Source organism: Arvicanthis niloticus (assembly GCF_011762505.2).
Source record: "Arvicanthis niloticus isolate mArvNil1 chromosome Y unlocalized genomic scaffold, mArvNil1.pat.X SUPER_Y_unloc_24, whole genome shotgun sequence".
Lineage (NCBI taxonomy): Eukaryota > Metazoa > Chordata > Mammalia > Rodentia > Muridae > Arvicanthis > Arvicanthis niloticus.
The window spans coordinates 8,157-31,099 of NW_023045015.1; the positions used below are offsets into that span (position 1 = coordinate 8,157).

The window sequence follows — 22,943 nt, forward strand, 5'->3', positions numbered from 1 at the left end:
CTCAACCTTCTTAATATTGTAGTGACCCGCAACCATAAAATTATTTGTGTAGTTTTGCTAATGTCTCAGTATTTACCCAACAACCTCACAATGTGAGGGCAACTGTGCTCAGATGTCCCAGGGCTTCTTGAGGAGGTTATCACCAAGAACAGCCACACTCTAAACAGTGAAGTAACCCAGTTCTCTCCACAGGTGGCCTCTAATCTCCTGGGATTCCCATGTCTCTCCCTGAGACTTGCTCTTTCTGATTGCTGCATTCTGCAGTCCTGTGTTTGGGAGTAAAGTGTTCTGTTCTCCCATGTCCTATTCTGCAACAGAAGACAAAAGTACTAAAGTCCCTTTCAAAATCTAGAGCTATACCTGTGATTGTAAGAACTATAAGTGATATGTGGGAAGACAAAGACAACTCCAAAGTCACTCTGCTACCAGGATGGTTGAGGAGCTATCATAAGCCACTTCCATACTCCTATCCTCAGAACCACAATCACCTCTCCAAGTCCTCATCTCCAAATCCATCACACTGGAGATTAAGGATCCCAGTGAATTTAGGGAGCACAGAAACTTTCCTTTTCTAACCCTTGGGCATAAACTGTGAGCCTAGAGGCATGCCAGATTATTCTTGGTTTTATTTCATTGGTTTGTTTACTTTAAAAGTAAAGCTGAGACAACACACACATAAAGACAAACCAAAAAGAAAGGCTGCACTCAGGAGGACAGTGTCTATACTCATAGCCACATGCAAGAGTAGCAGCCAGTGACATTTGTAAGTGTGGCAAAAAAATGCTAATACACTAGGAAAAGGTATTGCATGAGATGTTTAGCTCTAAATGTGGGCTCTTCATCAGGACATAAGCACAGTCTACCAAGTCAGTAATATTCCTAGGATATCACAGTCAACAACACAGACATAAGACTTGTAGTCGAGCATAGCGTTTATTAAGTAAATATGTATACTATTTTGAACAGATATTACTTGCTCACAATTGGGTAACCATTTAACATAGGATATCAAATAGCACCGGGCTACAGAAAAGAGATAGAAATAAAAAAAAAAATAAATAAACAAGGCCTCAGAACTTGGGAAAACTACATGATAGAACAGGTTTCCCCCCTGTCTTGCTATTCTATGGTATTTTAAATTTCATCAAGAAAAATATGTAGGACCCTGACACACTGCTCATGCCACAACAAAAGCACATCTGGATATAAATATACACAAAGTGCTGTTAAAAAAGCAGGGGCCAGGGATCACCTGTTATCACCCACCAAGTAGGATGTAACAGTCAACTTCTGCAGCAATATTTACAATAAACTGACTATGCTTAAGAATAACTACAAACTTAATTTGCAAGTAAAGCAGTATGACCCACCCACCCTCTCCCATCAAGGGACTCTCCCATTTTGTATGGCCCGTTGCCATGCAGACAGTGGAAGTCTGTCTTCAGCCTCATCTTCTGCTCATGGGTGAGGATTAGTGTCCTATTCAGCCTGAATGGAACCAGAGTGATCTTGTCCAGGGGGCAGAAAGCGTGGAATTTTCTCTCTTCGGTGGTCAAAAGAAACATGCTGAGAAAATAAAGGGGGGGTGAGAGTGGTAAAATTAAATGCTTGTCTAGAGCTCTTTCATTACATAATCTGTGCTGAGGAAGACAGAAAGTAGGATTGTACCTGAGAAACATCAATCTAACTCAGTAATATACAGATCATAGTAGACACTGGTTTTACAAACCAATGAGTTCTACATGTGTAACTTCCTCAACTTGATAATACTTCAAGTCGGCATTTCAAGTAGAGACTATATTTCTAGTGTGTTTCCCTCATGAAGAAGAGGCCCAGAATCCTTTGAAATGCAAAATAATAAAAGCTATAGAATATATCAACTTTTAATACTGATTCTCTCTTTGCCTGTAAACCCAAGAGTGGATCTTTACTAAATGATAATGTTCTGTAATGGGACCCATGATATTATTCTAAAGCTCCATAAAATTTTCTGAGGATTCCAGGCCATGTATTTTTAGATCAAGGTTTCCAGATGATTGAGAATCACCTACAGGTGACATTGCTGATTGGTGATATGATTCTGCCAATACTTGTTGTGACACCACTGATGCTTGACGTGATGGTGCAGATGCTTGATGTGACACTGCCAATGATTGACATCGAGGTGCAGATACTTGATGTGTCACTACAGATGTTTGACATAACATTCCAGATGCCTGACGTGAAGCTGCCAATGCTTGACATAACTGTGCAGATGGTTGACATGTTGATGCATACGCTTGGATTATTGGTGCATATGCTACACTTATTGGTGCAGAAACTTGACATATTGGTACAGATTCTTTATGTATCGGTACAGGTACTATACATGATGGTGCAGATGCTGAACATGATGGTAAAGATGCTGGACATGACACTAATGATGCTTGCCTTGACAGTAATGATGCTTGAAATGAGGCTGCCAATGTTTGATGTGATCCAGTCATTTCTTGGAATGATCTTGATGAATGATGCAGAGGTGGAGGGGCACAATCAATAGGATCCTCCCAACATCTATAAGAGAAGAAGTTTGGAGCAGTGACATAAGTCAAAGAATGATGGCTCATGAGAAATTCTCCATGCTACATATAACCTGACCCACATTTATATATTATTAGCTCTTCACAGCATGTAACAGAAATCTTACATCTACATCCCTGGTTTTCATAGCCAGTGCCTTCATTCCAAAATGTTAAAGAACAGACATGAAACTGGGGAATTACTCAGCTATGGTCAATAAAGTCTCTCTACAAACACCCTATGCAGAGACTCTGAACCTGAATAATGAAGCCAACTAATTTCAAGGCTTAGATTTGAAGTCTCTCACTTTGAGGCTGTCTTATCTAGGCTTTCTGTGTGAAAGATCCTCCATTCTATTAATAGGTACTCAGATAGGCACTACTAGGCAGGAAAAAGGGAAAAGGTGATGGCCTCCACCCTTCTTCCCAATCTATCTCTCACCTATGTGTCTCATTTCGTGAATGCTGAGAATTGTCATTTCCAAAAAATTCCATGGTGGGTGACCCCACGTCATCTATAACAGTCACCACCTATAGAAACCAACAGGCTTATTGTAAAAAAATACAGGTATACCATACAACCCCGTCTTACATTTCAGGCTCAGACTATCCCTGTACCTGTTCTCCTGGATGATATACACGAGGTCCCTGTCCTTGCCCAGTATGTTGCTGCCGAGGCCGTTCATATTTTAAGTTTCGAAGCATTCCAGTACACTGGGAGAATTCATATTCACATTGTTCTTGTTCCCTATGCTACAGGTTTTGATTCATAAAAAAATAAACATAAAAGTAATTCAATGTCGGAAAAAGACACCGCCTCCCAAGAAATGAACTTAACATTTAAATGAATTCAAAAACAATAAAAGTCTGGTCTCTGTACATATGAGGCTATAGGAACTACTGACTGCTTTGCTAGCACAGTATTCAGGGACATGCCCCTGGGTTACAGACTTCTAAAAATCCAGATCACCCACACAAACATGTGTATATCATCTAGCCTATATTCAGGTCTACCTTGCACAGATACTTTTCACTTTCTGGGACCACTGAATTGCAACGTATGGAGTAGGCTAAGCCAAGTAAAGGAAGCAACCCAACATTTTTTTTGAAAATGAAATGTTGTTTCAGTTATAAAAGTAAACTAAATTTCTATACCTCCTCTTCAATATCTGGGTAAGAAGGTTGTTCACCATAGAAGGATCTACTTATATTCAAATCATAGACCTCTGTCATCTTCACTTGTGGGCCACATAGTTGGGCAAACTTTTCCCCAAAAAGTGGATGATGGTATTGATATGTTCTCTTTGGCTGCATTTGTAAGTACACAAAGTAACAAAGATCTGTTGTTAGTCTATGCTTTTCTTTAATGTACGAAACACAGTGGACATGGGGAGGGATTGCTTACCCAAGCCCTTAAGAAACCCCAGACATATAGATGTTACACTGGGCCCTGCTAAGACCTGCCTGGGCCATCACCTCCTGTACATAACCAGATTGCAGACCCATTACTCATTATTATAAGAATTAAAAATTATATCTACACTGAGAATTTAATTGTGTACTAATTCAAAAAGAAAAAAACCCAAAACATTTTTGTTTAAAAAACTTTTTTAAAAAGGATAAATGTATTCACATGCTTTTTCTTCTAAATAGTTCAATGAAATTTCCTGGTACTCCAAAAAAAAAAAAAAATCCCTGCAAGGCAAAAAGGCCTTTTCAAAAACAAAGATGCCAAGACTCAGGAATTTGCCATTGTCACATTGCTGGGGCTAAACTGAAACAACCATCTTTTAGGTTTTAGTCTATGAAGATTGCCTGGGGAATTGGCGGTGGAGTATCTGCCTTTTGGATCTGTAAGAGATACAAACAATTCTGCATAACTGATAAAAACTCACTTCCTTGCTTGATCATCCTGCATATTTAAGAATCCTGCCTTTTAGAAAATCATTATTTAAATACATGGTTATATCCACAATCACAGATAGAAGAAATGAAGGCAAGCAGAAGAAAAGAAACTAGCTTATGCTGCTGTTTGCTGAGGAGAAGGTTGGGATAAGTCTTCAAAAGAGCTGCCCTCTCTTGAGATTTGCCCACACATGAGGAAAATCTGGACCAGTAGAAATCCAGTATTTTCATAGCAGCTCAACTTACTTCAACTATTCTCTGAAGCACAAAACATTCTTGTATATTTGAAAAGCTAGTAGATTAGAAACTATAAAGTTAACCTGGGCAAAGTGAATTTAAGCTAGCTTCTGGGTGCACAGCTTGTAATGGTGTGGTTGGACAAGATGGGGCAGCCTCAGATACCTTCTGATGTCCTTGTTCTTGACCCACAACGACTTCTTGAAACTTAGGGTCTTTCTTGTGTTTAGTATCTTCTGTTATTATACAGAAATCATCATCTGAAGAAGCATCATGACATGCAGAATATTCATCAATTACATGTACCTTAGGATTGGATAGCTTTGCCTCTACCAAGGGTTTCTTCACATCCTCTTCAGTGCATTCTCCTTGTTCTGGAGTGGCCTCTGTGTCTTGGCTGTCATTTAGGAGGAACTCTGGACCTACTTCAAATTCTCTGTCTTGGGGCTCTAGCATATATTTTGGATCTATCTCATACCCCTGTCTAGATGTAGGGGCTAAGGAAGAAAGCACAGAGAAGATTGTGACAAAGCAGTAAAATGTGCCAAAAAAGGAAAAAGCAAGTGAATAATAAGAATTCTATTGAATTCTTCCTATTGGAAGAGGGAGAATCTGCACATTTCTAATTGGGATTTCTAGAAGGTACAAGACTAGGGATTGATTGAATCTGTGAAGAGATATTTACCTTTATTGCTCTGAAATCATCATCTCCAAAATTTTACAGAAAACAGGCAAAGTTAGACTTGACATTTGTGATTTCACACCATTATAAACTGAGCACGGTTTTTATTTTAAAGCTTGCTATGCCCTTGAAGGTCATCCCATTTCTTTAGACCACATCCAAATAGCTAATTGTACCTACGTGATACTGGTGTTGTTGATGAAATATCTGTAGATGAAGAACTTGTGCTTGTCCTCATGCCAGCGCTTATGCTTGTGGCTGCACTTAATTCTGGGGTTATGCTTGAGTGAGAGGGTGTCCGGACCTGAATTAAGTCAAATGGCATTCGCTGAGTGGCTGCTTGAACTTCTACAATCTCAGCCTGAATTTGCAACAGAAGATAACACATTTCACTTACAAGATAGAATAAGATAGGCATACTAGGAAAAACAGGCAGACCTGTCCCAAACCTTAGACATACCTCACAATATACTTCGGTAATTGAAGAAAGACCCAAAATCTTCACACACACACACACACACACACACACACACACACACACACACACACCTACACATCCTTAAAATTATTGTTGAGGTACTAAGCCTCAAAGAGGAAGTGGCCACTGATGGGTTTTCTCAGAGTTCCTACACATGTAAGGTAGGCTTCAAACACAGTAAATGCCAAGTATGACATAATGTTTCAGGCTGATTAAATGGAAAATATCAGTATGAGTATTTTGGCTGTAAGAAAAAAATGAATTGTAGGACACTAGAATTTCTAAGGTTAAGGTTATAGAGCAAGTTAGGAGAATAAACAAATAAAAGGAACAAAATATGTCAGTTTTCCTTAAGCATGCTTATGTTTTAGTCAAATGTTATTTTAAACCATTTGTAGATGATCAACTTAGGGTCAGGATAAGCACAAGGACTATTCTAAGCATGGCAGTTACTTACAGTAAGGAAAAAATAACAGAAACTGTCATGCTCATAAGACATTTATTGAAATGAAAGTCTTTCTATATTGATAACACACATTAACTAAATAATGATATAACAAGAATAAAGGCCCCAATGGTTCTCTGGGTGACTGCCAATGTACATACTTCTGTGCCTGCTTCAGGACACTCCTCCACATTCACAGCTTCAGCCTGAGCATCTGTTTGCATTTTGTTCCTACGGTGGCGTTTTCCAAGCCTTAATAAAGCCATAAAGAAATCATTATTAATATGTCTTTTGTGTATTGGTCAGGAAGCTTCCTCATTGCTGGATAACTTTCATAGTACTGGAAGGGGATTGAGGAAAGAAATTCATCAACAGGCTTACTAGCTGTGTACACTGTGATCAAGGATAATGCCTAGCATGACAAGACATGCTCATGTTTACAATCATGGCATTACAATGTTATAGGTGCAACCAACCAATTTCTGACTGGATTGATGGCCACACCACAGGAGAAAATACATAGGAACTGATCTGTGAAGCGTTAGGAAGAGAAGTTGGAGATTATATGACCTAAATACATTGTGTGAAATTCTTAAAGAATGAATAAAATCATATTGAAAATAACGTTGTATAATGATATGTATGCATGGAAATACCATAAGTAAACCCACTACTTAAAATTAGGGGTTTTTAAAGTTAAAGTATGTCTAACTTTAAAATGTCCTGTGTCATAGGATTAGAGGTTTGATTCTGTGGAAAAACACTTAGCCAACATAGTTTATGTTCTGGTTCTAAATCATATTCTAGTCTTGCAAAGACAAGAACACAAAAACAAGATTTATATTTGGGAGGTCAAGCAAGAAGAAATCCACCATCAGTACAAAATATGAGAAGTTGAGATATAGTAATATGTCTGACTGTAAAAAAAATAAACAGCCAGGCAGTGGTGGTGCACGCCTTTAGTCCCAGCACTTGGGAGGCAGAGGCAGGCGGATTTCTGAGTTCGAGGCCAGCCTTGTCTACAGAATAAGTTTCAGGACAGCCAGGGCTATACAGAGAAACGCTGTCTCAAAAAAAAAAAAAAAAAGAAAGAAAGAAAGAAAGAAAGAAAGAAAGAAAGAAAGAAAGAAAAAACCAAACAAGATAATCTAACAGTAAATGTGCTAAGTGATATTTATGAGATTCTGATGGCATTAAGAAGAGTTAAAACAGGAAAAGCCAGTTAATGAGTTATTGCAGCCATCTGCATATATTATCTGTGCATGAAATGTACAATTTTTACTCTTACTGGTTTGATTTTCAGTGTAAAATAATTTAAACACAAGCATATTATTTACAATAGTTAACACTTAGAGAAAATTCTAACACAACACACATACATGTGTATGGGTGTACATATATACAACACACATGTTGATTTCTTCTTGAAGGTAGGATCTCACATATCCCTGGCTAGGCTTAAACTCAGTATGTTGTCAAGGAAGACATTAGACTTTTTATTTTGGGGCTGGAGGAATGACTCAGCAGTTAAGAATACTGACTTCTCTTTCAGAGGCCCTAGTTTCAATTCCCAGCTCCCTCAATGGAAGCCTACACCTCTCTGTAACTCCAGTTACAGAGTATCTCACACCCCTCTACAACTGCTGTTTTTCACTGGAGATATGTGGCTCACAGACATACATGTAGGCAAAATACACAGATAATGATTGTCTTTAAATTGCTCTATGTGCCCCCACCTCTCAACTCAGATATCACAGGCATATGCTGCTAGGTTTATGCTAGGCAAGCCCTCTGTCAACTGACCTACATTCCCTGCCAGTGGAGAAACCTTTTTTTTTTTTTTTAAAAAAAAACAAACGTGACAAAACACACATTTCAAACACTTCAATTAAAGCTTTCAATTCAAGGATTTCTGGTCGATTCAGATCATAAGATGATTACAATGATTTTAGTTCCTCTCTGTCCCCATCCACTCTGCACACAATACCTGGCCAGAGGCAACCTCTAATCCACCTTCTGTTGAGTTCTGTGTTGTGAATTTACAGATGAGCAAAATTCAGTTTGTCTAGGCAGGCTTCACAGCAGGTAGGCTTGGTGGCCAGCAGGCTTTGAACAGAGCCTTCACAGGCTTCTGATTGTAAGCCCTGGGTCTTAACAGACAACCATACAATACTCAGATTCCCCCTTGTTTTCAATTGAAACCAGTCACTGAAGTTTAAACACTTGACATCATCCTGGACTTTTTGTAAGCCCTGAGCCTTGGCTGCAAAATATTGTTACTTTTTATCCATCTGTTCCCAATCCTCATTCTTTTAAGGTAGTAAGTAACCTGGGACCCGTAGCTCTCCCATGTACTTCAGACATTAATCTATCTTTCACCTTAAATTTACTTGGCTTTGCAGAACTGTCTTAAAGCCAAGCTTGCATTTCCTTTGAAAGCATAAGGCAATTTTTTGCCTTTGAATTGTCTTGCAGGCTGTGCATGGTGGCCCACTCATGAAACCCTGGAACATGGGAGGCAGAGGCATGAGGATCTCTGTGAGTTGGAGGCCAGCCTGCTTTATATAGTGAGTTCCTGGAAAGCCAGAAAATCTCTCTCTCTCTCTTCTCTCTCTCTCTCTCTCACTAACTCTTTCTCTCTAACTCTCTCTCTCACTATCTCTCTCTCTCTCTCTTTCTCTCTCTCTCTTTCTGTATCACTCTTTCTCACTTTCTCTTGCACTCAGGCTTTCTCTCTCCTCGAGCCTCTCTCCCCATTCTCCCTCTCCCTTTCCTTTTCCCTTTCCTTTTTTCTCCCTCTTGTCCCTCCCCTTTCCCCTCCTCTCTCCCACAAACAAACTGACAAATAATGTGACCTGCAGTAGACATCTTTACACCTGACAGCAAGTGAATGTTTTGCTCCATTGTCCTGTGTGGATGGAACAGGATATAAGCCACTGCTGCATCATTAGGGAACAACCTCAGATGTATATTATGTGCTCTTTTCTGTCACTTTTTTTCTAGGTCCATTATTGGATTAATCTACGAAATGATGTAACAGACAGTAGTTAAACGATTCCTTCCATACATTAAAATGTACAGATCTGGAAACTGGAAGAGGTATTGGTGGTGGGCTACTCAAATACACATACAGATGTATGTAGGTAGGTAGGTAGGTAGGTAGGTAGGTAGGCAGGAAGGTAAATGAGAGAAAAATAGACAGAAAGGCAAGGAAAATTCTGTAGTTTTAAACATAATTTGACTATGTTAAAAATTAAAAATAAAAAACCATTTATCAATGTTCATTCTGTTGGAAGACAATAAATTATATTAAATGATATGGTAGGTTCAGAACAGCTAATTGGTCATTTTAAAACTCTTAATCTTTCTTATTTTGGCTTTATTTAGCAAAAAAAAAAAAAAACTTGTTTCAGCTCTGCATTATTTACAACCATGATACCTCTTACCTATGGTGTTGTAAAGTACTGTCATCATCAGAATCATCATCTACAGCATTTGTTTGAATGTTAACTGGTTGTGCCTGCAAAAAATTAGCATCATCAGTTGTCACCATTTTAGCATCTCTGAGAATCAAATCTACAGCTTTGTACAGAGAAGAGTTACACCTTCTTCTAACCCCCTAATTGGCATTAAATGTACCTATGTACTAGAAAAACTTGACATTTCTAACATGCATTATATATTCAAGTTAATCCAAGTGTCACGTCGGTGTGAAAAAATTGCTAGGTTTACAGGTACAAAAACATCTTATGCACATACAGTGGCTTAGTCCAACACTAGTAGATCAAGGAATTTCACTTTGATTCAAGTTCACTGCTTGCTACTTTACACCCTCACACTATAAAGACTCCTCTGACTGCTATCTCTGTTCTCTTTAATTTGTTTTCCAAAATATCAACTGGTATAGAAACAATATCCTTTAGGCACAGAGAGAAAAACTGGAGGAAATCACAAATAGACTTTCTGGTGCCATGATGGAGACTAGTGAAATATGGGTGGGACAAAAAAAATTTGTTTTCTCTTTCTCAGAATAGGAAACAGATCTTGGGGCTGAGTCATCCTGTATATTAGAAGTCTACATTCTTGTGGCAGAAGATGAAACTCAGATCCCAGAGGGTTGGTATGAAGGAAGAGTGAATGAGGCAATCAAATCAGACAACATCCTTCAGTCTTCTCCTCTATACAACTTTCCACACTCTCTTCAATATGGAAAAGTGGTTTGTTCTGAAATTGAATCTAGGAGTGATCTACTATGGCATCACAATAGAAACATGGTCTACAGCCAAACAGAGCTCTTTATATAGGCTGCTAACACTACCCAGTCTTCAATGTTCTAGTTAGCCCTGTATCCATTCATTCCAAATCCTGGAGTTTCCATCCCCATGACTAAAATCAACCCAAATTCCTGCCATTCACATCTGGTTATCTCCATTCTTGTTTCTTTATACTTCATGTTCCACATTCAAAGCAGCCTAGGGATTTCAGTCTAGATCATACTCTGCTTAGCAAAATTCTGTATGTATTACTACAGTAAGCAAAGTTCTGCACAATCTATCACTTTCCTGTCTCCACCATCCCCTTCACTCTTTCCCTTATTTGAGTCACATAAGCAATTTTATTCCTTCAAACTCTCCAAATTGAGGTCAGTGCACTCTCTGTATAGACTGCCTTTGTTAGACTTGGGGGTACCCTATTCAAAACAGAAATCACCAGCTCACTTTCCCATGACAGCTTTTATCAGTGCCTTGTCTGTTAGCTGCCTGTATGTGATTCCCTGGTACTTACTGCAGTATCTAGGACATGAAAAGTATTTCATGTCATTGAAAATACAAACTAAATGATTTTCAGTCTAACACATGAATTTTAATAACTAGCTTTTCCTTTGGCCTGTAAAAAGCCTTTACAATCAAGTACCTAAGGTTGTGAGGGAGGGAGGACATGAAAATTCACTTTATAAAACTAATATACAAGTTCTTTCTTTGCTGAATACTAAATGTATGTACACGGATGTCCAGTAGCTGGAAGAGAAAATGTTGTGCCCATCAATAAGAGAGAGATATAGAGCATACTCACTGTCTCATCCGGCGTACGTAGAACAGAAATGTTTCCCACAACATAGTACTTTTCCTCCCATAACAGCCTTGGAGCAGAAGACCAAATCTTTCTGCTATTAGGACCGAAGTTTCCAAAAAATACAAATGACTCTAAGGGTGACAGACATAATGGCAATTAAATCAGAAGCAATCCTGGCTAAGAGAGCAGGCAGACAACTTCCACATCACAATGCTGTTTGTCACCTCACTGGCAGTTTTCAAGATTCTGAGCCATGGGCTTCTCTTTATCTCCCTTCCCTTCCAGCTAAGATCCCCAGTTTCCCACATGGTCACCACTAATGTATGAGGCATGCATCCTGAAAAATCAAAGGTGTGATTTTTGTGCTGATGTCAATCTTTTTCTTTTGACCTATGGATTCTTGAGTTAGTCTCTAAAAGAAATAGTGTTTGTGTGTGTGTGTGTGTGTGTGTGTGTGTGTGTGTGTGTGTGTGTGTATTCATGCATCTGTCCAAGTGATTTTTAATGATATTTCACCTTTAACTTTCAAGAAAGAAATAGGAGAAATATTTTAACATGCATTTGTGTACCTGAAGCAAAAAGTATTATACCTTACCTCTGATTAACTCAGATATTTTAAGGGTCAATTTTAATTTTATATCTTGATTTCTAGGCTTGTACTTCCTTAACCCTCAAAAACTAGGTTTCATACTACACCTGACATAAATGTTATCTGTTGAAAAATTTAGGTGAAATGATTTCTTTTCCCAGGTCAGTGTATAGAGATTTAGAGTTTATATTCTATATATTGGCCCTTGATATAATGTTAGAATTCTAGACTCCAGTGAATCTAATTTGTGGTATGGTTTACAAACTACAAAATCCATCTGTAACTTATTCAAGTTATTCATGGAGCTCCCTTTAAGCTATTCAGTGCATTAAACATTTTTTGGATTAGGTTTTTAAAATTATTTTGTTTTGTCAGAGGAGACATCCACATCTTCAACCTATATAATCATCCATGTTTCTTTATGACCTCACCTTATAAATTTCAGTATTTTTAAATATCTAATATAGTCAGAAATTGTGAGTGTAGCAGTATCAGGTATTTCACAGTGACAGTAATACAAGAATTAGTATGCTAGCAATCAGGGAATACAGCACTCATGGACATCATGTAAGTATCATCATCTGGGTTACTTACCATCATAAGAATCCTGTAGGTACAAGATGAATTTCACGTACTCATATATATATCTCCCTTGGTACATGGTCCTGTAACAATATGTGTCCTGGCCACTCTGACCTACATTTCCTTTTCTTATATAACAGCAAAATTCGATTAGGCTTCCCACTAAAGAGAGCAAGATACAAGTAAAGTTACGTAGTCTGATGGATTATTTCAGACAATAATAGTCTTCCTTAGTCAAGACAATATTGTAAAGAACACAACTTTCTTTCCATAAATGCTGGTCCTCAGAAGAGATATCATTCTTATATCCATAAAATAGGCACTAGCTGGAACACAATACACTAGTATTTGTATAGCACTGCTAAAATTTGAGAAAGGCTGCTGTAATTATGTTTTATTGTAAAGACTAAGACAGGGTGGGATGATTTCTCAATTAATTAATTTTATTGACTCTTTTAGAATTTCATATATGCATGTGATATATTTTGATCATGTTCCCATTCCCTCCAACTTAGCTCAGATCCAGTTCCACATCTCCACTCAGTCCTTCCTAACTTTGTGTCCCCCAAAATACACAATTCCACTGTGTACTACCCATATCCTTCCACTAGAGCAACAGTTCTCAGCCCTTTGGGGGTAGAACAACTCTTTCATAGGAGTCACCTAAGACCATGTACATATCAGATATTTACATTACCATTCAAAACAGTAGCCAAAGTACAGTTATGAGGTAGCAATGAAAATAAATTTATGGTGGGGGGTTACCACAGCATGAGAGACTGTATTAAAAGGTCTCAGCATTAGGAAGGTTGAGAACCACTGCTAGGGGCTACATCCTTAGAGGTACCCCACTCTTCCTCCCACAGCATCCATCAGCTCTCTTGAACTCTTCCACTGGGTGTGAGGGCTCATCATCTGAGAGTAATGTCCTATTGAGCTCCTCCATAAGTCTCTAGAGGAAATAATTTTTAGTGTGAGAAATGTAGTATTTGAAATTATAGGCTATTAACTTAAATAGATATATTATCAGCAACTACACTGATTTTTTTTCAAAAACTACTAAGGTGTAAGAGAGCAAGGAATTGTTCAGCTAAGTATTACTTTTCACACACAATTCAAAAATTAAATTAAAAAAGAAAACAAAACCATGTATGCATACCTATATTTGCCAATGGAAGATTTAGAATGATCTTCTCAGATATGTCATCCTTTTGTTCATCATGAACAAGATTTAATAGGCTCGTCCCAATTATATCTTCCTAGGGAGCAGGAGAAAGAACAGATTTTGCTTTCAATACTAATACCATTAGTCTGCTCTGTATCCTTGCCATAGGTGTTTAGTGCTGCCCATGCCATTTATACCTATAGGTGCAGTGCTTCAGTCAGTTTGCATTACCCTCTAGTGATTACTCCACATTACAATCCATTCTGTCCACAGTTTTCCTGTGAATTATCTCCCTCAAGTAGTTGGATTCTTCCCTACCCATTTCATAGACCTCAGATGCTGTAATCCTCACCCTGTCTTGTTTCCCTCTTTGCTATGAGCCTGGAAAAAATTCTCATCTCCTCACCCATAACTTTGTCTCCAGTCTTGAACCAAGCAAGTGAATCTGGATGGAAAACCCCACACAACTGTGCCACACAACCGTGCCACAAAACTGTGCCACACAACCATGCCACAGAACCATGCCACACAACCGTGCCACACAACCAGTGACTATACAACTCTGCCAGAAAGCCTTTCCCCTGACTCTGCACTTTCTCACTCTTCAATGTGAATCCTTTCTTGTTTGCACCTTCCTCATACTTTCAAGTCCCATGCCCTCTCTACATTTTAATTTATCCTTGTTTATTTTGATGGAAAAAGTTCAACCCTTCCCCCTGTACCATAAAGGGACACTTATCTTTTCAATAAAAATATTTTCATTGGTCCATATATAAAATGGAATGCCCTGATTCCAAGAAGAACCTGAGGCTACATAAGGAGTTTTGGGGTGGGCTGAATTATAGAATGCCAAGAAAGAAAGGAAAAAAGAATAAAAAAAAGAAAGAAAGCCATAGTGAAACCCAATTATTTTGTGTGTTAATTTTTTTAAAGGAGTTTGACAAAAGTTAAAAATTAAAAATTCAACAAATTTGATGTGAAATATAAAGAACCAAGGGGTGTTACCTATTCTTCCATTGGTGGAAGAGAGGTGGCATCATTACAAATAGAGTCATTGGGCTGGAGACTAGCTCAGTAGGTGTATGCTCACCTGATATCTACAAGGCCTTTCTTTAAATCAGGAATGAAAGCACAAGCACTCAGTCATTACAAAAGAAGTCAGGCATTAACCCTGCTCAGTGCCATTTTCTGAGACTCTTAACAAGAAGCATGTTTTATTTTTCTGACAGACATTTCATCTTAGACACATATGAGAGGAGTGGATAGGGTGAGGGAAGAGTAAGAATTTTGCCGGAATCCCAGCATGTTTTTATTGACTAAACACTGAAACTAGTAGAGAAGATGATGTCACAGAGTCATAGCTGAACACCAATGACTTATATATGAGCATAAAAAGAAATAACTTATGAACAACAATCCAGAATGACCAATTTCCCCAAAAACTGCAAGAACTTACTGGAAGATAGCCAAGAAGAGGTGTCACATTCTGGGATACAAAAACAACTTTTCCTTCTATGTTCAGTACAATTGAAATATTTTCAAATGACTAATAAAGACAGAATAATAACATAATTAAATAGTGGAACAATAAAAAAATGATAGCTTTATTTCTGAGTGTATAAATTATTAGAATAGAACACAGAAAATGTATTGCATTTCTTACATATCTATAAAGTAGGCACATCCTTAATTAAAATTCTATTATTCTGCCTCCTACACAGAATCTACTTCACCTTAAGCATGAGATATTTATCAATGATGTGCCACTTGGACAAACATATTTCAGTGTACCCAAAATCAATAACTAAACTTTCCATCTCACACTAGAAATATTCATTTCTTAGTGTAGATGGTCACACTTTAAATATGTTTAGTACTTGAATGCTAAACGTTTTTAAAGACACATTCATTTATACTTAGCCTAGTGTTCAACTTAAAAATATAGTTAGTGCTATCAATTTTCTAATGTATAATGGTGTGAAGTCAGGTTTCCCAGAAGGTGACATTTAGAGCATGTGAAATACCAAAATGTTGTCCAGAAAAAGGAGATGTGGATACCTGTGTGCCTGCCTCAGTATCACCTCTAAGAAGAGGACAAATAAAGCGGGGCTCTCCTAGGAATTACTGCTAATGCAATGTACTCATTCATTTAAATTTAGAGTTGTGATCCAGATACTGATTGTGTGATCCTCAATTCCAATATTTATTTTAAAGCAGTACTTCCTTACCCTATTCTGCAATAAAATTATTATTTTAAGAAACAAGCTCATAGAATTCATACAATTAGATAGTTGCAAGTAACAGTACCTCATTGTAAACACAAAATGGCAATAAGTCCTTAGAAAGAAGCAATACTGGTGATGAATCTCTGATAAAGTGAATTGTACAATAAAAAAGCACAAACGTTTTAAAATATTTTTATTTTGTGTGTATGAGCGGATTTCCCAGCATATGTGTCTGTGTACCATGTGTGTACCTGGTACCCATACAGGCCAGAAGAAGGCATCACATCCTCTGTAGCTGGAACTACAGACCATTGTGAGCTTCAGTGTGAGTGCAGAGAATTAAACCTACCTCCTCTGCAAGAGCAGCCAGTACTCCTATGTGATCATGAATATCTTCATACCATAATCATTAGTGAAACAAAAAATTAGTTTCAAATATTCTCTTATTACCTGTTGTGTTTTGGAACTTCTTTTGAGTTTATCCTCGCCCAAACGTTCATGCAAGAGAAGATATTTGTAGCACATAAATAGCAACTGACCACCTCCCAGAATCATTGTGTTAATCAAAAATTGTATGCTACTTTTGCTGAGTATTGAATTCAGGATTACCCACATGCTAGACAAGTGCTATTATTGAGCTAACAACCCCCAGCTCAATTGAAAAACAAAATCGTCAACTTTTTTTCAAGAGTCAAAATATGAAATCAATATGTCCCTGTTTCCACAGCCACTAAAATAATAATTTTCCCATTTTTGTGCTTAAAAACAGCTGTGATCATACTTGCAACATATTTGTGCCATAAAAAAATCTTCTCTAAGAAAAGGTTTTCCAGGGAAGTTACTAATACCAGACAGAAGCTAAAAGGTTGTAGAAGAGTGACTCTCACAGTTTCACAGCACACAGCCTGCATTTTTGCCTACAACCATCTCTGCAGTTGATAGTCAGCTTCTGGAATAGTTTAAATATGCATTTGGTTTCATAAAAGTATTGACAGATTTCAAATGAGATATTCTGAAGCCTCTTCACAACACAAATTTCAATATATGATACCTACCTACCTACATTGTGTTTTTAAATAAAAGTGCTTGAAAGGATAAAAGATGCCTGCACATGGTTTAGGTTTCCATCTAAGAGTGTGTATTGTTATAATATTTGCTTTGTTATTGTTTGAAAACTTGTTCTATTCCAGCTGTGCTTTGAAATGTGATGTAGTGCATCTTGCATTCTAGGTGATCAACATGTAAATGTAAACAACAAATTAAAAGACCCTTACCTGAAGAACCATCTTATGGTATTCTTCATAGGTATTAAAAACAGGAACTGTGTTTTGTTCATAATTTGTTTGTACATTGAACATTCCTTTGCATAAAAGAAATGACAGGTGTTAAATTAAGATAACTAATGATATTAGAATTCTCAGCTTATAATTTAGAGAAATACTTTGTTAGTTTGGTAGGGGGTGCTTATGTGTTCCATTACTCATGTGTAGAGATTCAAAGACAACTTTGGGGGGTTGAATCTCTCCTTCCATCTTTATGTGAGCACTGTGAAAGTGATGAGAACAAGGTGTGTGTAGAACTCGTGAAGTAGGGTGCTAGCAGCTATAGGCATTTTGAAGAGGGTTAAAGAAGAAATGCATTGTAAGGGAGTGGGCATGGCCTAGAAAATATATTTGGAAAGTTTAGCCACAAAGAGTGCATAGAATCAGGGAAATGGACCTAAGTCAAACCTCTTTGAAAAGACAGAGAGGCAATAGCAGGCTGTTCTCTGGGTCTCTTTCTAGATGATCCATATCCAAGTCTATTCATCAGTTTCTGAAGTCTCTTCAGCAAATTGCAAAGATCTTCATGGGTTATCCTCTGGCATGGATTAGAGGCACCACTAATTTACAGAGAAATAAACATGAGCTTTATGTATGATAAAGCTGAGGCTAATTACTGATATAGTGCCCCAAAAGAGGACTAAGATGACAGAAAGACAGATCTTTTTCATTCATATAACATCCAAGGTCTTCATTATACACTATAACTACTGTGGTAGGATATGTCAGAAAATTGCCTTAATCCCAGTACTCTGGTGAGATGGCAGAAGGATTGTGGATTTGATGCAAGTCTTGGGCTAAGTATCATGAGCTAGTTTCCAAAATAAATGATAAATGAACAAGCAAACAAATAAGATCTATTTCTATTAAAACAATAACATGAAAGTCAATCAATGTTCCCACCCTTTGACTGTGAGGCTGTTAAAAGTAAAAACCAATCCATTTCCATGTCTTCCCAGTACAGCCTAATACAATGTCTGGCACTGTTGTTTAGCAATCACTTAAGTTAAACCTGAATTAGCTTGAGTGAAATAGCAAGACTTAGCTTCCCTTCTGTTCTCACCTGCTTTAACAGTAATTCTTACCAGGTCTTACAATGAAACTGGGGGAATAGAAGACCCACGGAAGAGACCAAAATACCCTCAACTTCCCTGACAAAGTTTGTCTACATCTGAAATAACAACAGAGGTCAGAACACAAAGCTTTGCCAATTGTATTACAAATTCTTACCTCCTCATTTTTTGTGTATTCCTCTCCATTTTTTTCAGTCGGTTAAAGGTGGATTCTAAAACCAAATAAGACCATTCTTTTACTAAGTAAACATCTTTGTACAATCTATAGAATCTCCTTGCTGTAGCTGTCTTATGTCTATCTTGCTCTATGCCTGATAATCATCTTATATCTTTGTTTGCATGTATCCTGTTGTTATCTTGAGTCTGTCTCCCATCAAAGGATCTCCTACACTGCAGCTATTCTGAGTCTATCTTCCGTTTATGGATCATCTATACCCCAGCTATCCATCTATGAATCATCTATGTTCTAGATAGCCTGTGTCTCTCCCTATCATATTCCCTCTACCTATCATGTGTTTAAATTTCATCTGTCAATTATCAAATAGTTCTCCTGTGTCTACATTATCTCTATTATCTTCCACCAATCAGTCATCTATCTTTCTACACACCTCTGTCTATCATCAATATGTCTATGGCCTATCCTCCGAACAATCTGCTATATGCCTTCTACCCAACTATCATCTATTCCCTAGAAATCCTAACTATGCTGTGTCTATCTTTCAAATTAACTACATTCCAGCTATCCTGTGTCTATCCACGTGATAGATCTCCTGTCTACTATCTTTCCTTTGTCTTCTCACTGTGATGCATCTACCATCTATTCTATAGCTATCTTGTCTTTATTATACTACCTATCAGCTATCATGTAGCTATTCTGAGTCTCTAGGCTATACCTAGATACCTTTGACTAACAGAAATATCTGTTTATCTATGTATCTATCTATCTATCTATCTATCTATCTATCTATCTATCTATCTATCATCTATCTATCAATCATCAATCATCTAGCTTTCCTGTGCATGTCTTCTATCAACTACTCTCTGGATATATTTTGCCTATCTTCTATCTATCTATATTCTATCCTCTAGCTATCCGATATCTCTATTCCATCAATGCACCACTTATCATCTAGTTACCCTGAATCTCTGATCTCTCTATTCTTTATCTTCTAGCTATCTTGTATCCATAGATCTACCAACTATCCTCTAGCAACCTTAGGTCTATATTTACCCCTGTGCCATCTATCTTCTAGCTGCCCTGCTTATCTCCTATCTATCATCAATCTTCCAAATTTTCTGTGTGTATGTTTCAGCTATGTATCATCTATCATCTATCATTTACCTATCCTATGCCTGTATTCCATCACCTATACGTCATCTATCCTCTCCCTATCCTGTATGTCTATACCATTAATATATTACCTATCCTCTAGTTACCCTGACTCTGTAAACCATCAACTATACTCTGGCTATTCTGTGCCTGGATTCCATCCTTATATCCAATATCTTTCTTCCAACTACAGTGTGACACTATGCCATCCATAGTTCATGTATCTGCTAGTTAGCCTGCATATCTATCTATCTATCTATGTATCTATCTATCTATCTATATCTCTCTACAATTCAATAGTCTCCTGTATATGAATTCCACCTATCATCAATCCTCTAGCTATCTCGTGCCTTTCTTCCATCTATGGTTCATTTATCCTCTAGCTACCCTGTGTCTGTGTTCTATCTATCATCTATCCTCTAGCTATCCTGTGTCTGTCTTTCATGTATCATCTGTCTCCTAACAACCTTGTGTCTGTTTGCCATGTATCTACCATCTATCCTCTAGCTGTCCTGTGTCTGTTTACAATCCATGTATCATTTATCCTCTGGCCACCTTTTTCACTCTTTCATCTATCCTTAACATCTAGTTCCTCTGTGTCTCTGTTTCGTATAATTATCCTCTTTCCTTTACCTATTCTTTGTTTATCTCCTATTTATCTATCATGTATCCTCTAGAAGCTAGAGTGTAGCTATTTTGTCTGTCTTCTATCTATCTATTATCTATCTTCTTGTTATCCTATGTCTATCTTCTATCTCTCTATTCTCTATCTTTAACCTGTGTCTATGCCCCATCTCTGTTGCCTACAGTGTCTCTATCTCCATCTATTTATCATCTATCCTCTAGATCTTCTACATACATCATCCTTTTCTCTCTCTTCTACACTTTATACATTCTGTGTCTATAATCAGATCTCTTTTCCTTTATCCCATATCTCTCCTCTATCATATATTAGCTAATGTTCATCTTTCTTCTTGGATACTCTTCAATTCTTCAATTTATTATCTACTATCTAATCCTTTATATTCTATATTCTATAATTTATTATCTGTTTATAATCTATCATCATTTTAAATTAATGATCTATAACATCACTTATTATTAACCATCTTTTATGTAGTTGTTGTACTGTATGACCCTCATGATAAAACTGGTCAGTATTTAAAAATACAGCCAGTCTGTTTTGTTTTGTTTTGTTTTTCAATCGAAGGTACCAGAAATTGTGAACTGTGCTATAAATAGTATTCCTCAAGAAAAGAAAAGCTATTTCCTAAAGACCAAGTTAGACAATTAAGCCTGGATAACTCAGAGAGTTAACTATACAGCTTTATATTAACTATTAACTGATACAACTGAAATATGAAATTATCACATTCACAGTTTACTGTTGGTGAGTTCACCATCCCTATTTCAATGATTGGGACAAGATTAAACAAGAAATATCTAAGGATTTTGCCCTTAAAACAGAGCTCCATCTTAGTCAACCTTACCTCTCCACTCACTTGAAGTCAAGTAGTCTCATGTTTACTGTATCCTGGCAACTATAGAACATACACTGCTTATGAGATTGGTTGAGAATATAAGACTCACTGATTATGATTGGTCCTAAAAGGCAAGGCTGTGATTGGTCAGAAAAAAATTTAAATGGCTGTAGTGGCTGTTAAGAGCCAGGCTGTGATTGACCTAAATTACAAAGTTAATGTTACTATGATTGGTCTTAAGACTCACCATTGTGATTAGTCTAAACATAATCCTTAGTGAATGTGATTGGTGGTTAGTGGCATGGTTGTGATTGGCCTAAAATATAAGCCTCGATGACTGTGACTGGTTCTACAAGGCATAGCAGTTGGGCTCAAGGTGTCTGTAGGAAGACATTCACCAGTTGCTGCCTTTTGTTTCCTGGTATGTATCACCAGTCCCAATAAAAGATTTCTCTTAAGAATGCTTGTAAATATATCTATATCTTTATATATTTTTACTTCTATTTTATGTAAATGTTTGGCCCAAATATATATACTCAATATTTTCATATTCATATTCATATATATTCACATATATATATATATATATATATATATATATATATATATATATGTGTGTGTGTGTCTGTGTGTGTGTGTGTGTCTGTGTGTGTGTGTGTGTCTGTGTGTGTGTGTATACCATGTGCATGTATGAAACCTACAGAGGTCAGAAAACTATGTTGGATTTTCTGCAATTTGAATTACAAATAGTTGTAAGCCATGAAATAAGTTCTGGGAACCAAACCTAGGTCATATACTGCAGCAAGACGTATTCCTAACAGGAAATCCATTTCTTCATCCCCCTCAAGGGAAATTTTCTTGCCTTCTATTTATAATCTAATCTATGATGGTAACTCAGGAATAAACAATCACATGAAGGAGATATACAGAACAGGCAGCAAAGCAGCAATGGCAGCTTAGGTGTCAGCAGACTGAACTATGAAAGCAGCAAGGTAGCTGTTCACACAGCTACAGCTACAGAAACAATAGCTGAACAGTTTAAGAATGCCTATGGGAGAAAGAAAGGCAGAAGAACAACAACAAAAGCAGGAATAGACCTGAGGAGGAAGAAGTGTTCCCAGTTGCCAGCTAAGAGCTCTAATGCTAGTTTGTGTTCATAGCTAAGAAATCCCCTACCTTCTATGTATATACAAGACCTAGAAAACTAGCTGCTTCCAAAGGCTGAGATATTTCAATTTCCTAGCCTTAGACCTGCATGTCTAAGCACAGCAGAAGACTGAAGATGCTCACATTGCCCCAAGCTTTGGGGGCTTAATTGTCTGGGCTCATATTGCTGCTCAAGTCTTCGGATCAGGGTTCAGCAAGAGAGTGAGGGCAGATGCTAAGAATGCAGACCAGACAGAGTATGATACAGTCCAGTTTATTCTCAAGCCTCACTTCTTTCTTTCCAAGTTTCTTGTTCCTAGTCCAAGTCCCAAGTTTCAAGTTCCTAGTCCCTAGTGCCTCCAAGTTCGAAGTTTCCAGTCCCCTCTTCTGTCTGCCTCTCACCTTTTATAAGTCTCACCTGTTAAGTCACACCTTTAAGTCACACACACCCAAGGGAAAATATTGAGTATATATAAAAAGATGTTTTCAGAGTGTGCTCAGCTGTTGTAGGCTGTTGAAACAAGTGTCTTGTCAGGGCATGTGGCTCAAGATGGCTGCAAAGATGATAGCTGCCTTTCTGTCAGCTCACCACAGGTCCCCCTTTTTAAATTGTTTTTCAAAAGGTAAGGCTAGGAAAAATTACGGAAACCGT

At 37.5% G+C, this 22,943-nt stretch overlaps 1 protein-coding gene across 1 annotated transcript; it reads right to left on the reverse strand.

Moving 5' to 3' along the window:
- Positions 1-914: 914 nt before the first annotated feature.
- Positions 915-21,203, reverse strand: LOC117701275 (uncharacterized). Its single transcript, XM_034493076.2, has 17 exons — positions 21,155-21,203; positions 18,492-18,546; positions 17,670-17,821; positions 17,214-17,299; positions 15,171-15,260; positions 13,709-13,808; positions 12,562-12,711; positions 11,379-11,509; positions 9,752-9,825; positions 6,467-6,557; positions 5,563-5,743; positions 5,007-5,197; positions 3,714-3,866; positions 3,177-3,311; positions 3,001-3,089; positions 2,431-2,553; positions 915-1,566 (listed from the first exon to the last, which is right to left on the reverse strand). The coding sequence occupies exons 2-17, from the start codon at positions 18,518-18,520 to the stop codon at positions 1,341-1,343; spliced, it is 2,001 nt and encodes a 666-aa protein (XP_034348967.1). The 5' UTR covers positions 18,521-18,546; positions 21,155-21,203; the 3' UTR covers positions 915-1,340.
- Positions 21,204-22,943: the final 1,740 nt, after the last annotated feature.